This window comes from Syngnathus leptorhynchus, chromosome 6 (assembly GCF_054491065.1).
Source record: "Syngnathus leptorhynchus isolate UIUO chromosome 6, UIUO_Slep, whole genome shotgun sequence".
Lineage (NCBI taxonomy): Eukaryota > Metazoa > Chordata > Actinopteri > Syngnathiformes > Syngnathidae > Syngnathus > Syngnathus leptorhynchus.
In genome coordinates, this window is record NC_141200.1 from 4532577 (window position 1) to 4548779 (window position 16203).

General features: G+C 42.9%; 1 protein-coding gene across 2 annotated transcripts in view; it reads left to right on the top strand.

The window, feature by feature from the left end:
• roraa (RAR-related orphan receptor A, paralog a) overlaps nucleotides 1-16203 on the top strand; it is a 140736-nt gene that overhangs the window by 86740 nt on the left and 37793 nt on the right. For both annotated transcript variants that reach the window (XM_085914213.1, XM_085914214.1), the window contains exon 2: nucleotides 3677-3706. In XM_085914213.1, coding sequence (XP_085770339.1) covers nucleotides 3677-3706 — 30 coding nt within the window. The remainder of the gene's footprint in view (nucleotides 1-3676; nucleotides 3707-16203) is intronic.

Below are 16203 nucleotides of genomic sequence, written 5' to 3' on the forward strand. Positions count from 1 at the left end.
CTCTCCACGGATTCAGTGTTTTAGTATATTAGGGGGGCAGCTGATTAGAATCATCGTACTTTTTTTAATCACTATATTTTTGCACGTATACTTTTTAGTCATAATAGATAATTAGTGTGTCAGTACAAAAGGGAGGATGTCTTAATGACTATGGAATGTGGCCTTCTCTAAAACTGTGGGGGGAAAAAAAACGAGTTTTCTCCAGCCCACTTGCATTTATTGACTTAACTTTTCTTGTAGCCCAACCTGCGTCGGTCTATGAATCATACCAAGACATGTCCGACAATCACACCTTTTTGTCTAAGAAAGGCAACACATTCATCGGTGGTAATGATTTTGTCTCAGGAATATTACATCAATCTGTTAGCAAGACAAGCTGCTGTAGTCAAAGTATGCGCTTGGGAAGAGATCATCATTCACCAACAAGCTCAGGAGTTTGAGGAAAAATGAAGGGCTGTTTACAACTGCCATCTGGTTTGAATAAAAAAAAAAAAAAAGTGTATCGCTAACTGGGCTCGGATCAATTCTAAGTACCCTACATTTTTTGGACCAATCAGGAATTTCCATCCAAAAATGCTTCACTTCTTCCTATTTTAATATTTGTTGACTTTTAAGAAGTACTTCCAAGGACTCTGCATGGTGTTGATGTTTAAGTCGGGTCTGCGCTCCTTCACTAGCTTCTCCCATTTCGCCAGTTGTGTCCTTGTGCGCGTCGGCCGTGCAGTAGCGGCGTGCGTAGCAAGCGACGGAAAGTGAGCCTTCCTGTCTCCCCAGACTGAACAGTGAATGAGGATAAGTGAGGAGCGCCAGTCAATGAATCAAGCAGCAGGAAGGCAGCAGCCAGAAGGGGTAGCGGAGGGAGAGGGGGGTGGACGAGTGTGACGTCCCCACGGGACGGCCTCGCATTAGGAACTTCCTCGTCTGTGTGTTTCTGGCACAGGTTAAATGGATCGCTCCCATTAGCGCGCTGAGAGGACAGCTCCATTATATGAAGGAGACTGTAACTTTGAATGTCACGGCGCAACAAGCCCAGAGCACGCCTCATCTCCCGGGGAGGCAGGGTGACAATAACCATCCATGATAATCATTCCCTGTCAGGCTTTAAGAAACCTGAAATTATGACGTACGGCCCACCGTGAGCCTCAGAGTTCATTACAGGGCTGTCACGTTGAGTCGCCGGCCGCCGAGAAGCCGGCGAGAAGCCGTCGTGCCTGCTGCAGCTCGCTCTCTTGTCTAAGTGGCATGTTTACAGGATGTGCCCCCACCTCCCCTCGACCCACCCCCTTGCAGATAGATGTGGTGGAGGTTAACCTCCAGTCACCTACTCAGTACCTCGCTTTCTTCATAGCTAGAGAAAAGTCTCACGAGACTGATGCAGGGGAAATGTGACCGTTCAAAAGGGCACGGCGTGACAAGTGGCGCTCCTTCCAGTGTGACACATGCTAATTTAAAAATAGGAATTCAGCAATGGCGAAGTTGGGGTGGGCGAGGGGCAGTGTTGTAATATGTTTTTTGATGTAAAGTGAAGGATTTTGTCACATTAGCGTGGGAAAATAATCGTCTGCGATGGTACCTTGACGCTTTGTTAATTTTTTCGCTTTGTGTCGCGAGACGAAATTTGACTTTGGATTGATGAGTGAGGTTGGAAAAAATGGTGGGCCACAATTGGCAATGCACTTTTTAGCAAGAAGCTACAGCAGGCTAAAAGTCACATTCAGATTTTTAAATGCAGGCCACTTAAGTGACTCGTTAGGCCACGCCTCCGAAAGGCACACATACACATCTTGTTGGTGTGTCCCATCAAATGAAATTTATCTTACTGGTTTATCATCTTCCCCATAACACATTGACGATTTTAAGCGTCATCGTCAAACCTAACCCATGATTTATTTATTTTTTTACCATTATGCCTAAAATGAATAATAGCCAGAGAGAAAAGCATTCCTCTGGCTGCGGGCATGTTTTTATCAGCCAAGGAGAAATTCACCTCCAGACTGACCTCTGAACCTGCCATCCAGTAGAGAAGACATGAGCTGGCAGCCATTGCCAATGTCAGCGCCCACAGCTAGCTCCTTCTTTCTCACCCGCCTGACTCATTATTTGGCTTTGTGGCCCTTTCTCCTTGCCACCTCCAATCACATGGCTGTGAATGACACTTAGAGGAGGAAGAACGCCCCCCCCCCCCCCCCACAACCACCTGGTCTGGTTTCACTAACCTAGAGCAACAGGATTTGAGGAAATCTGTATTTTTCAACACACTTTATTTCTCAGCGAGATAGGTAGTGCGTTTCTGTCCACTCTATTATTCTATTTTTCTGTTGAAAATGTTCCCCAAGAGGTTAATTACAAAATAATAATCTTTTACGCATACACAACGCATGGATATGATAACTGAAGACAACGTTGATGTGATAACAGGGTTGTCATTTCCTCCATTTGCCCCTTTTTTTTTTTTTTTTTTTGCAGCTGTCTGAATACGTGCAATGCGGACCACGTGGCACATGTGAGAACATTAGTGACAATGCTCACCATATGAGCTGTCGGAAAGAACAGAAGATTCTGGATCTGAGCATTGGGATAATTCTAAAGGTCCATCAAAGAGTGTGACTCCTTTGTCTCTTTCCGCTCAGTGACGTCGCTATCAGTTATCTGTTACTCGCCATCTCTCTATAGGAGGCTCAGGGCCGTATTTGTTTTCCCCCTCGTTGCACTTCAACTCATTTCATCCCTCCTCAAATGTGTCTGAAACATTGTTATCTCCGGCCAGACGCCTTTTTTCAGCGAGTTATTGAATCATGTCAAGTCGCCGTCCCCCGAGTTTGCGACGCGAGTTGTAGAAAAATTAGCCATTGCTTCCACATGACAAGTGGGATCTATTAGTTTGCTTTCGCCCCGCAAAGCATGAGCATCAAGCGGGACGCCGGAGGGACCGCCGTGCGCTCGTCTGCATCCGCCTCCCGAGGCGACGGGGCGATGTTGCGGAATCGAAGAAACAGGCGCGGGGAACAGAAAAGTGGGAGGCTTGACAAAGGAAGTGGCCTTGGTCAGCTAGGTGTCATTCAGGTCCAACTTGTTTAATAGGCGGACATATTTTTTTTTGCAGCTGGTCTGTGGATTAGTGATGTGAGATTGTATGGTTGAAGCTTGTCTTGTACAAATATGCACTGATACATTGCCCTTGCTCCAGCCATCCATTTTCTGTCCCGATAATCCTGTTCAGGGTCACAGGGAAGCTTGAGATTGAGTGTGAAGGGTATGGGGGGGGGGGGGGTTGTTGGTTTGGTCAGCTGTCAGTCACAGGCAGGCAACCATTCACACTCATATTTGCAAGTATGTTAGCTTTGCATTTATGAAAAGGTTTCAAAATGTTGATTAGACATTTTACCACTGGCAGAGCTAGAGGGGGGGTCCGCAGGGGGGGCTATCCCCCTCCAAAGACACTAGACTGCTGAACTGCAGGGTGTTTACTGATGCTACTAAAATGCTAATGGCTTGTTTTGAAAGTCACTGGTCAAGATTTGTTATTTCCATTTTACATAAAGTATAACCAAAAGATAATAAGGTTGAGGAAGATGTTTTATTTTTGAACAATGTTAATTGTTGAGGTTGTAATTTGCTCTGCATGATCCTATTTTGCCCTTGTGGTGTTCAATTCTTATTTGCTTTGTCTTTGCAGGTATCTCGGTAACCAAGAAGACACACACATGTAAGTAGACTGACTTTTTGTGACAACTTTATTTCATACTTTGTTCAACTCGCCATGTTTATCGCCATAGAACAGAAGTTCCAAATTTATGTTGACCTCATTTTCAGTTGATGTTTTTGAGTATTGTTTGGATATGATTTTACCAAATGAATATCGTGTTGACTTACTTGTCCCCGCACATAATACAACAAAGAGGAAATGAAAAATGTTGTCTTATGACCGCTTGCTAATCATGCAGCGTCGCCGCAGCCTTCGTGCTGAGGCGCCTCTTTGTTCTCTTGCAAGAGGTCTTGCAGCTCAGTAAACGGATGTGGCATCTTGTTGTGGTTGCTAACCTTGGACTGCAATAGCAAGTGAGAGCTGAGACTCGTCAAGTCAATCATATAAGGAACAATGAAAGATGCAAATATAGGAGAAGAAAATACTCTCAAATTACAAACACAATAATATAATTTGGAATTAATACTTGTTGGACAGCGTCGATTAAAGCTGAGAATTGACATTTTCTTTTTTTCTACATGGTGTCAATCAAATGCGATTTTCCCTATCAAACCAAAGCTGCCATTTCAATTTCAGACTGCTCATGAAGAATTGATGAACAGTCACATCTGTAGAAATCAATGTTTTCCAAGGGATTTGCTGACTTTTTTTGATGACATTGGTGAAGTAAGGCAATTTTAAATGCTTCTGTGTACCCGAGTAAAGAATGGCAGAAGGTGCGCGTGACGCCTATCTATTTTGCTCTGATCACTCTGACGAAACCGCCGGCGAGCGGGAAGCCAGAGGGCTTTTCCATAAGAGCGGTCCGAGTGTTTTAGATTGTGAGAGATTGTGAGCGACTGCTTCTCATCCTGTAAAACTCCACGGCTCCTTCTTACATCAGACAGAAGGGCAAAGAATTTGATCTTCTACACTTCTAGCTTACCCAAACAGCTCAGTTGGTTGAAAAAAAAAAAACTGTTTGCTTGTCTTGAGGCACTATGGTCTTCTTAAATTTTTTTTATTGATGGGTGAAGGTGAAACAGAAATGCCACGACCCGCCATCCACCACCCGCTATCTTAATTAGCGTAGCGCTAGGCACCTTCACACCGGAAGAAGCCTCAAATCAAAGTGCATGATTTAGAAGTCTTGGGTTCAAAGCCCTGGGCAGAAACTGGACTATTCTGTCTCATTTCACTGGGAAATATTCAAATCTTGTCCATGGGAGGAAATCAAAGTCAAGTAGTTGATTGGTGTGCCTCGTGGTTAGGAAGCAAATCGTCAGAAGTGTGTCCACAAGACGGAGATGAAGGACCAGTTAGTGGTCAATGGGATTTCAAGGTGTTTTCATAACTTGTGGAATAAACAATGATCAGGCTGGAATAAGAAGAATCAAGTGGGAACACACTCCTTATATGGGCGTAATCCTTCCTGGCTGTGTGATGGGCACTGCATATGCAATGTATGCACGTATGTGTTTACAAAGTCTTCCAGGGCCAAGGTGGAGCACTTGGGATGGACTTGGGTCTTTGCTTACTCCCTCACTCGGCTCTTCTGAGTGATCAAACTGCTGGAAGCTTCCCTCCATGCCAGTTTCCTCATCAATATAAATTACAGGGGCAGCTGTTCGCTGGCAGCCTCCTCGAGCTCTCTCTCCTCCATATCGCTTTTCCACCCGCCCGAGTGGACTCATCATTGAGCTATCATGAGATGGAGTATTCCAAATGAAAACAGAGACTCATGTGACTGTGGTGGGGCCTTAGCTTGATTTTTGATCAGACACACTTTTCTACTTATCATATTTTTCGGAAATCCTGATATATTAATTGCGCTTCTGTTTATTGACCAATATTAAGTGATACACTGTGCTCTAGAATCAGTTTTCAATCTGCGCTCAATATTAAGTTCTATTGGTAAAAACTTGTTGATTTGGCATTGTATTTGACAAATATTTGAGGAAATGTAAATTTATCAAGAGTATTTAAGTAACTAGGTTCTATTAGTTTGTCCAAAAGTGGCTGTCGTAAAGCAATGGTGGCTGCCGAAAAGTGTTGTGTTGTCGTGCGTACAAGCTAGAAAATGTATGAAAATAAACATTGATATTGCACATAACAGTCCAGTTAGCTAGCTAGCTTGGTAATTAGCTAGCTAGTTTTCTGTTAAAAATATTTTATTCTGTTCATTCAATTCAGTTGTTATAAGGTCACTTTCAAGATGGAAACAAAAATTGAAATAGTTTCTCTTGGTTTCATTTCTTTACGTTTTTGCACGAGGGGGGGTGTAGACTTTTTAGATCCACGCGCTTTCACCTCCCCGCAGGCAGGACCATGCCGCTATCAAATGAATTTGGACCTGTTGAGAGAAATGTTGTGCTATAGCAGATCAGATGCTAGGATTGGACGTCTCACTCCTAATCTCACATCAGATGCGTGAACTATAGCCACAAGGTGGCTCGCGCACATCCAGAGGTCACGTAGCCAGGATGCTCTTCTCGAAGCGAACAGATCTGCCGATTACAATGTGAATGCAAAATTATGCTTGAATTGCTGTTTCTTTCATCGTACTATTTTTAAACCGATCTGCTCGATTCCGTCAGCGAAAGAAATAACACACTTTATAATCTCTAACGATGTTACAAAACAGTAGAGCCACATTTAAAAACATCACAACTCACCTCAAATTACCATACGACTCGGGTGTACCTAATCAAGTGTCCTTTGAGTGGACAGTATATAGTACTTGTCTCATCTCAAACTACTCAGACACATCAATATCATCATGACGCTCTTTCAGAAGTGAAGTGGTGTGTCTCCGTCCACCACTTGTGTATTTATCTCCATTGTGCTGACAGAGTTCTTACACTGATTGAGAAGCATGGCTTTGAAGCCGCGTCTTCATTTATTTGCCCGCAGCTCCTATCGAGTTTCTTTTGCCAGAAACGGGCTCCTTCACAGAAATAGTCCCGCCAATCTATTGTGATGAAATCTAATGCTTGACGGTCATGTTGCACCGCCCGACTTCTATCTGTCACTTTTATGACTGTCAATATTTTTTACAATCGATTATTCCATCGACGAATCAAAAAATCTGATACGATTTTATTTTGCATTAATTTGTTTCCCCCCCCCCCACATTTATTGTTGTTTATTGGTAATGGGTGTTTAAATTTGGCGCTTCCATTTTATCCTTAGACGCGATTGTAATTGACCTGAAATGAAGCTGCACATGCTGTTCGCATTTTTGTTCATCTGTGTGGGTTCTGTTTTTTGTTTGACTTGATCAAACATGAAATTTGTCTTCCTTAATAGCGCTGTACATTGCCAATTTAGGAGAATAATATGTCCCAGTTGCTGTCTAATTTTGCTTGGCAACGGGCGCACTCCTGTGGAACGGCCCAGGGCTCTGTAAGCTGTCGTTTCACTGTTCTACGCTCGCATGTTGTTTGAAGGTATTTCATCACATTGTTGCCTTGATTCAGCTCTGTGGGGATTTGCTAGTTGCACTCAAGTGGGAAGTGCATCCAGTGCGTTGTTAAACTCGGGCTGGTAATGATGATCAGCCGCCGTCGGGTCCCCAGAGTTGAGAACTGAGATAGTCTGGAGAAAGTCGGTGGAGATGTAGAGACGCACCGGCGCAGAGGAAACGTGTACAACACCGAAGCACAGCAAAGCAAAAACCAAAACAAATCCCCAAAAAAATAATAATACTGTAGACAGCAAACATTCAAACAAGCCCCTTTTTTTTAAAATTGCCTTTATTATGTTCAAATATGACTTCATTCATTTTAATGTTGTTTTTATTTTTCGTTGACTTGACAATGCAGGACACCACAAAGCGCTGACGCTCTTTCTGTGGAAAGTTATTTTGCTCCCAGCATGGTACTTTTTTTTTCCTCTCAGAGAAGTAAATGGACAGTCTTTCTTCTTCCGTCTCCACCCCCACCAAAGGTTATGTTTCATCACCCCCTTTTTGTTTGCTCCACAAAAGGACTATTTTCTTTTTGGATGTTTTGGTTTAATCTATATATATATATATATTTTTTTTTCAGAAATAGGTCAGTGTAATCACAAGAGTGAGGGATGGACAGTGGCTGTTAAAGGGAAATCAATAGAGCTATCTATTTGTCGTAAACCAGGCCAGCGTGATTTTTCTCCATTTTTCCTCCCGGCCATCCTTTCTCCACTTCAGCACAATATGGCAGGTCCTCATTTTTCAGTAAATGCATTATATCTGCCATTTTGTGAAATTGCAAATGGCCTTTGTACATGTACTTTCTTTCCATAAGTTCCTCCTAGCTCCTTTTGATCACCTCCTGGGGGCCCGGAATGTTTTCCGAAGGAGGAGAACGGCGAGGGAAGCGGAAGGGGTGCATGACAGCTTTTTGTGCAGACGGGGGTTTGCTCAGCCTTTGTTGCCGCTTAATCTGGTTCTCCTCTCAGTCTTTCAGAGAAGCCTAGAGAGGCCTCGTCAGCCTTTTTCCCTCACCCCCGTCCCCTATTGTGCGTCCCCTCCCAAGCTGAAAGGGTCCGCCGCAAAGTGTTGTCAAACTGGAAAACAAGAGTAACTGACGTATGACAAGGACACAATGCCTGGATGGGCCTGCCAAAAAAAAAAAAAAAAAAAGTAAACGGGCTCCATCTGCTGCCAGCCGTTTCATTTCTCTTCTCCCGCCACCTCAGGTGAGGTCGGCGGCGAGGAGCGGTCAGGAGGACGCGGCCTGCCCGCGCACCAGCGCAGGTTATCCATCACGCATCAGGTCGTCCGTGCGCACAAAGTCATTGTCGTAGCGCCGTCGTGTCGCCACAAAGGTTTGATACATGGAGGGCGACCGAGGCGGAGGTCACGGAGCTCCTCTAGTTATGAGCCTGACCAATGCCGACGCTAGAACATCGGGGGCGGGGCATCGTGGAAATGTCCTTGTTCCGTCATCGTCAGGTTCCTCCATCTCAGCTGAGCACGCCGCTCTCGTCATCACAGCTATTTGCCGCGACCGTATCAGATGGCTTCAGGCCGAGGCGCACGTCCGCACCAATTACACACTCTTGAAATGGAGAACAAAATCAATTTTCAGCAATATTCCTTGGTGGCTTTTTTGCAGACGCTGATGCAATATCGGGCACAAATTAAGCCAAGTGAAATTCATATGCATAATTTAACAATAACTGAATTATGCAGGATACTACTAAACAAACCTTGCATATAGTTGTCTCCTTCATAGCCTTATTTTAAACAAGAGCACTCAGAATTGTGATAAATTGTTAACGATTACACGATATTGGGAAACGAATTACGTATCACGGCAAAATTCAAATAGACGGGAATTTGTTTACAAATCATCAAATGTGATGAAATCATCATTTTCAAAAGGTAACAGTCGATGTGAGGAGAAGCAAAAACAAACAAGTGTGCACGCTTAGTGATGTGAAGATTGCCGACCAAGAATCTTTTTTTTTTTTTCCCGCCAAAGTGAAGCAAAAAAAGTGACATGCTGAAAGAAGAAAGCTGGAATGCTCACAAAAGCTTTGGGTGATATTCTACATTGACGTTTGTGCTGATCACATTGTCGGCATTTTGTTGAATCTGCTTTATTAGAGCAAAGCCTTTTTTTTTTCTCTCTCTCTCTCTCTCTGCCTCTCTCTTTCTTTTCCCCGCTCGCTATTAATTTGTGTTTCTGTGGGTGTGCAGAGTGAGAACATGGAGACGTGGTGGTTAACCCATTGTGAAGTTAGCCGTCATCATTAAGATTCTCCAGATAACAGGCGTGCGGATTTCGACTGCTCAGCATTATGGGATCGCAGACATCAAAGGCGGGTTTTCATTCAACTCCGTCTGAGGCAGTGTGAGCGGGAAAATAAAGAAACAGTAAAGGAGATATGAAGTCAGGGGGAAAAAAAATGCCATATTGGCACAAGAGAGTCGAGTATACTCATGCATCATATTGGTTCCAATAGCATTCACGTCACTAACGTCATGTAATTTACAAAAAAAACAATATGGAAGTGGTCTTGGTCTAGTTTGATTATTTATTTATTTTTTTCTCAAAGGGACAGAAAAAATGTCTTGAATATTTGACAACACATGCCGCTAACATATTTAATGACCCCGCTGTGGTTGAGGAAGCTCGTTAGCTAGCTAGATCTCTAACTTGTTAGCTGACAGGCGAGAAAATGTAATATTCGCTTTCTTTCCATCACATCAAGTGTCTCTTTTGTGTGGATTTCCGCACGGTGCCTAAAAGAGAGGCTGTGGCATATTGGAACTCGCTAGCAGCTAATAGCTATTAGCCGTCTAGTAGCAGGCCAACATGCTAATGGATTGCTACGTGCGCCGTACGTAGCACTTAAGGGCAGTTAGATTGTGGGGCATTCTAAGAATAGATAGATTATTAAATTAATTGAACCTTTGTGTGGGCCGTTACAAAAAGTTTCAACAAAGTGGTGCTTGCAGCCACGTTAATATTAGTCAGTGAAGAAAAATTAGCCCTGAGATTTTGCCTTAATCTTTTTTTGGGAGCCAATTATCAAAGTTATTGGAGAAATCGTTTTATTCAATAGAAAACCAGTTTAATTTCAGCTCTCACACAAAATTGCAACAAGTTGTATACGGTAAAAAGAGAACAACTTTCACAAGTCTTCTCAAGTAACTTTATCTTATTAAACATGTCCCGTTCAACTACTTCCTCAGGCTGAGTAATGAGTTTTTCCTGCCCTTTTCAGTATGCCGGAACAGTTTTTGTTTGCAACAAGAAAGTTCAATATACTCCCTCTGTGTTTATTTGTATTGTGGTGGATATTTATTACTCAGATTCTTAAAATTGCGTGAAATGGTTTTCATTGTGGTTGGTGAACAGACTTTTATATTGCACAGACTTTAGCTCTGACGCATTCTGGTTTTGAAACTTAATTAGTCCACCCTGGATATCATTAGCTGTGAATTCTTCTAACTTTAACTCATGTATTGCTTGCGCTCACATTTAACCAAGTTGGAAATATTCTTGAATTTGAACTTTACTATTAATACCATTTACATATGTACATTCTATCGACAACAGTAATACAATGATGAGATTCCTCCTTATTGTGACGCTATTGTACATTTAGCATTACATCAGGGGAAGATGAAACTAGTGTGTAAGAGTATTGAATGTACAAGCGAGGGAAATATGCCGCTCTCCATTATTGTGTTGGATTACAGAATCAAGGTCGACTCACAAGACACAGAGCGGCATTATCCCTTAATCCCGTGTTTTGGTTTCAAATATGTAGCCTTTTTACACCTAATCTTCACAAGTAAAACGACAAACATAAAAACCCAGGCAGGTATTTAAATGTGTATTAACTGCGTCGTTAAGGTCAACGGCTTACACCGAGAGTCTCTCCGCGATACAAAATGGCAGATCGTCAGGTGTTTGCCACTAATGTGTGTCTTTATAAACGAGAGGACTTGCGAGTCTCCCTTCCGGCAGTTTGAGATGGGTAAGTCTGAGAAATTTTAATCCAAACTGTGACTCATTTCATGCTTGTTTTAAAAAAACAAATCTGCTCAAAACTACCCAATGAGTGGTTCAAGAAAACAACCGACCATTTTTTTTTTTTTCCATGTATGCCGGCATCGAGTGGCGACGTTCCAGCAATGCAGATCCCATCGACAGAATCCGTCAGGCTCGGTTTTAGCAAGAGCGAGAGGAAACTTAAAGGTGTTGTGAAAGACTAAAAGTGGGCCAGCTGTGGCTGCCTCCTGTTGACCTACCTTGTTCAGAGGGTCCAGGTACAGACTGATGACAGGACTCCTCCTCAGCGGACCACATTACTAATGTGTGAGGGTGCGAGAGGAGCTCACCTTGTGATGAATCACTCCCCTGCACCTATGGCATCCTCATAAGTCTGAAGTAAAAGAGCTGAGCGAGAGCACAGTAAAAAAAAAAAAATATATATATAAATACCTTCATAGGATCCACCGTGGAGAAAATCCAACTCGACCTGTGCGAAAAGGATAAGGGAGGAGGCTAAGTGATGCATGTCGCACATCGCCCCGAGATCTCCCTCAATCTTCAAGGAAACATGTATTCCCCGTGGTGGGTCAGTTGTTGTTTTTTTATAAAGCACTGAAAAGTTGCTCGCTTTGTAATAAATGAGGGTAATCTGCATCGTGTTGACTGGATCGTCTCACCGGACCACTAAATTAAGTCACATCGAACATTAAGTGTGTTCTTTAAAGCTTCAAGTCGTTCTTCCAAGTATTCAAGCAGTTGCAGGGCAAATGAGTGCCTCATTATTCACAAAGACAGAATAAAGGTTGTTTACTCCACCGTGGAGGTTTTGTTACTTGGACGAGGGGTGAAGCATTTTTCGGACATATTAGAGTTTGGTACCAATCGTGGACGCAAGCTAACGACGTTAACTTTTTATGCTAGCTAACTTTTCAAGACTGATTAGCGAGTTAACATTAGCAAGATGACTTCTTATGCCAGCTAACCTTTCAAGACTGATTAGCTAGCTAACATTATTGTTATATTTTGGAATCCCAAGTCAGCAAATGAATACCAAAGTTAGCAAATGTTTGCTATTTTACTATCATGTGACACATTTACTTTACCGTTGATTATTTATTAACTCTATTCAAGATGTACTGTTACGTACATCATTCAAACTTTATACAACATTGATATTGTCTTTTAATTGTACTTTTTCTCTCTCAATATGTGCTTTTAAATAAGAAATATTCCCAATTCTCTTCTATTAACTATACTGTATATATAATTGGAAGGTATCTGGCAGGAGACAGTTCGTAGTTGCGCTTCTTAGTTTGTTAGCTGCATACTTGGTTGTTCTGTTTTCTTGTTTTTTTTTTCCCGCCTCAAGGCAGAAGGTTAACTATTTTAGTTTACACGCCCACCCGCCCCCTTTAGATCCGGCATCAGGCAATATCGGCGATGTTGGGGAGTGTGTCGGTCGGAGGCCGGGTAATACATCACACACTCCGGGGGGTCTCCCCGCTATGCTCCTCAATAATGAAGTTCATTCGTTAACTTCTCCCTCAAAGGCCAAGTTCTCCCGCTGCCCTTTTCAGCTGCCTTTGCAACTGAAGTCACCCGACCAGCGGGGAAAAAAAAAAAAAAAACATCTTGCTTTTCCCCTTGACAGACCCAGCGGTTGGCGTTGCGGGGCATGAAGAATAAGCAGGTCCATTACCAATCCCTCATGCCTGGTTATGGGCATAATTATCACAGGGAGAATGACCCGCTCTGTTTGGTTTGCCGAGGAGGAGCCGCACCTTCCTAATCACCTCCTCCTTCCCTCCTGTCGTCTTCAAGCCACGGTGATGGAGCTGGGGGTTTTTTTCGGGATGGGTGGTGTGTCTCTTGCCAGTTCATTAGAATTCACAGGGTTCCACCTCCCCGCATAGCCCGGGCTAAGCCTCTCACACAGGCAGCCGTGCCTGCGATAATCTCCCCACCTTCTTCCCTTTTTCTCCCATCCTTTTCCCCTCCGTCCCCAAGGGCGGCCTCGCACAAAAGAGCCCGGCAGCAATTCATTGTTAAATCTCATTCCTATTGATCTATTGAAATATTGTGCCATGCCACTTCAGCGGTGCCAGTGATCTCTTTTCAACAAGCAAGTAAACGGATTCTTTCCACTGAGTGGCAACCTTTGTTGGATAACTCGACGTGCGTATTGTTCAAGGCGGCCTTAATCAATGTGAGAGCCATTGCGCTGGATGGTAAAGCCTCCGTGTGTAGCTAAAGAGCCCCCGAAGATAGAAAGACACGGCCATAAGCTCGGGAACAACTGTGCAGCCGCTAAAACAAAACTGTGGGCGTAAATAATAAATGACTTGCCGCAATTGCCCGTAGGGGTCATTTAATGTAAAGCAGGCGTGTAAATCTCCTTAAACTTGGACTGGCCAAGCTGCCATGCTGATTTGAACGCTAAAGCCTTCAATTCAATTGACTCGGAAGTACCTGGGGCTCTTATGTTGGCGTTTACACCGAAAAATACATTTTGCACTATAAATATCTGTAAACAAAATAGAAAGGCCTCGCCCTTGTCACGCAGTCGGCGTCTTGTTGATTTGAATTTTATGACAGTCGACGGTTTTACACTTCACCTATGCACGAGTAATATCCTTTCTCATCGCAACCTTTTGACCCTTCTGTTCTATAAATATTTGCCAAATGCAAAGCGAGTAGAAGCGACGTTGCCCTGTGGTGACTGCATGTGAACAATGAAGGCGGCGTGTGGTCACGGTGTCATCACACCTATGATGGCTGCCACGTTACTTGTTCAAAAAGCTCTCTCAAATCTCCCTATCTTCTGACATGACCAATAATTAACCCGACCCCAGGTTCAAGTTACCCGATCTGGCATCAAAATCAACAGCTAGCTCGCAATCGATTTAGAAAAATAAACAGGCACATTTTTAAGTGCTCCTGTGGACTTATTCCAACATCCTTGTCTCTTTTCACTGTGTATATTTTTCAGCGTGTTGTTTTTCGTGATTTATTGAAGTCTTCCCACAAGCCCGGAGGAAATTGTTTGAAATGGCCCTAAATTGCTTTAGGATTGTGCAGTGTGGACCGGCGCTATTACGGCTCTAATATTATACTCGACCGACACTCCTCGGCATCTCTATTAAATTGATCTGTATTGTTTTCATGGAGTGCTTGTTGCAGCTTGTTTATTCTACCGCGCGCTGGTGAATTTGGAAACACCCCGGTGGCTCAGTTTGAGGAAGTATTTATTTATTCATTTATTATCTCCTGGGATGCAAACAGTAAGTCCATGGCCTTTTAGGCAGAGAGGTCAAAGGTTGGAGAGTGCAACCACATGCTAAGAAAATAGTTAGCGCGGCAAATGGCGAGAGAGTGTGTGTGTGTGTATGTGTGTGTGTGTTTATTTGTGTGTGTGTGTGTGTGTGTGTGTGTGTGTGTGTGTGTGTGTGTGTGTGTGTCTGTGTGTGTGTAATGGCTACTGACAGACTGCTAATGAGGCTATTATCAGTTCTGGTCCGCTTGTCCTCTGTTGGGGGGGGGGGGGGCACCTCATCCACAAAGCTTGTTTACAAGAAGTACATTTGCGTGAATGAATTCAAGAGGGAGACTCGTGACTCGATAGATCGAAATGCAAACACTTTGTATGCGACTCCTAATATGTGCTTGATGCTCAAGAGCGTAAACGAGTGATTGAATAGAGGAGGGTGTTTGCATTCTATCTTTTATATGGGCAGCTCAATACTTTTGCTTTTTATTCATCAAAACTTAAATGATGATTGATTCAATGCTTTTTCTACATTGGCATCTGATGAAGGTTTGAAGTCATGGCGAAAGCTTCAGTTTAAGTGTATTTAGATAAAACAGTTGGGAAGACTTATAGTTGAAGGGCCTTTGGTTTTCTATAAACTATTTTGGCCCTCATCAATAATTTATATATAATTGTTTCATTTTAAATACTCCTAATATTGAAAATCGTGATGTTTGGTTGTACTTTACTGTTTTAAATGTGTTTTGATTATACTCCTGTACAGTACATAAATCTTCAGTTGAAGTCTGGTGAGGCACGCTGACAACTTTATGTGACTTTAGAGGGCAACTCTTCATAAAAATGTCAGTTTAATGGTACGACCTTGGAGGAATCTGTCTTTTGTGAAAATAACACGATCTAATCACTGTAATATAATGACGTGAACTTTTTTTCTTCTTTGCTTTCCAAACCTCTTTGCAGCTTATTATTAGGTGCGCAGGCACTCATGTTGCCGGGCAGACTTTGTTTCATCATGTACTTATTTCTCACGAGAATAGTTAGTCCATGGTCATAAAAGATCCCCACTCCCTCTTATGCCAAACATCAGAACACACTCACAAGTAATATTCTAAAGTTGTTTATCATTTCAACCCCCTCCTTTTCACAAACAGGAAGCGGGCTCCTACATCGTGAATGTCGCTCGACATAAGCTCGCCGGCTGTGACATCATAAAAGATCCGATGAAAGATTTTTTTGTTTTCCTCCTTGATGTTAATAACGCTCGCCTTTGCTTTGAATGCAATCAGATCATTTGCGAGATTGCAGTAATGTGTTAACAACACCACATTACTGCCAGCAGAGCATCAGGTCCTTGAGAGGTTAATCAATGCTCTAATGAACATGTATCAGCAGCTTATTGGCATTCTGTCACAAGCAATGTTTAGCATTTTAGGTGGAATATGGACAACAGAAAATGTTTGCTGGAAAAAAAAAATCTCCTTGGTGGAAAAAGCAGCAATTGTTAAGCATTTTTATGACTTGAATTCAATAAGGTTAACTTATACTTAAAAAGTCATTCTGCGTGTGAACCTCTGGTAGTTTCCGGGAAGATTTAAGAAGCAACCACAGATTTTGTTATTTTGACTCACCGGGTGAAAATGAACACGACTTTGACACGTCTGACGTTGGTTTTCGATACTCGTCGAGCGGCTGATTACTTTCTATTCCCGGCCGGGCTTCAATTGATGCTATCGGGTTCAGCATGATATTTTGTTCAT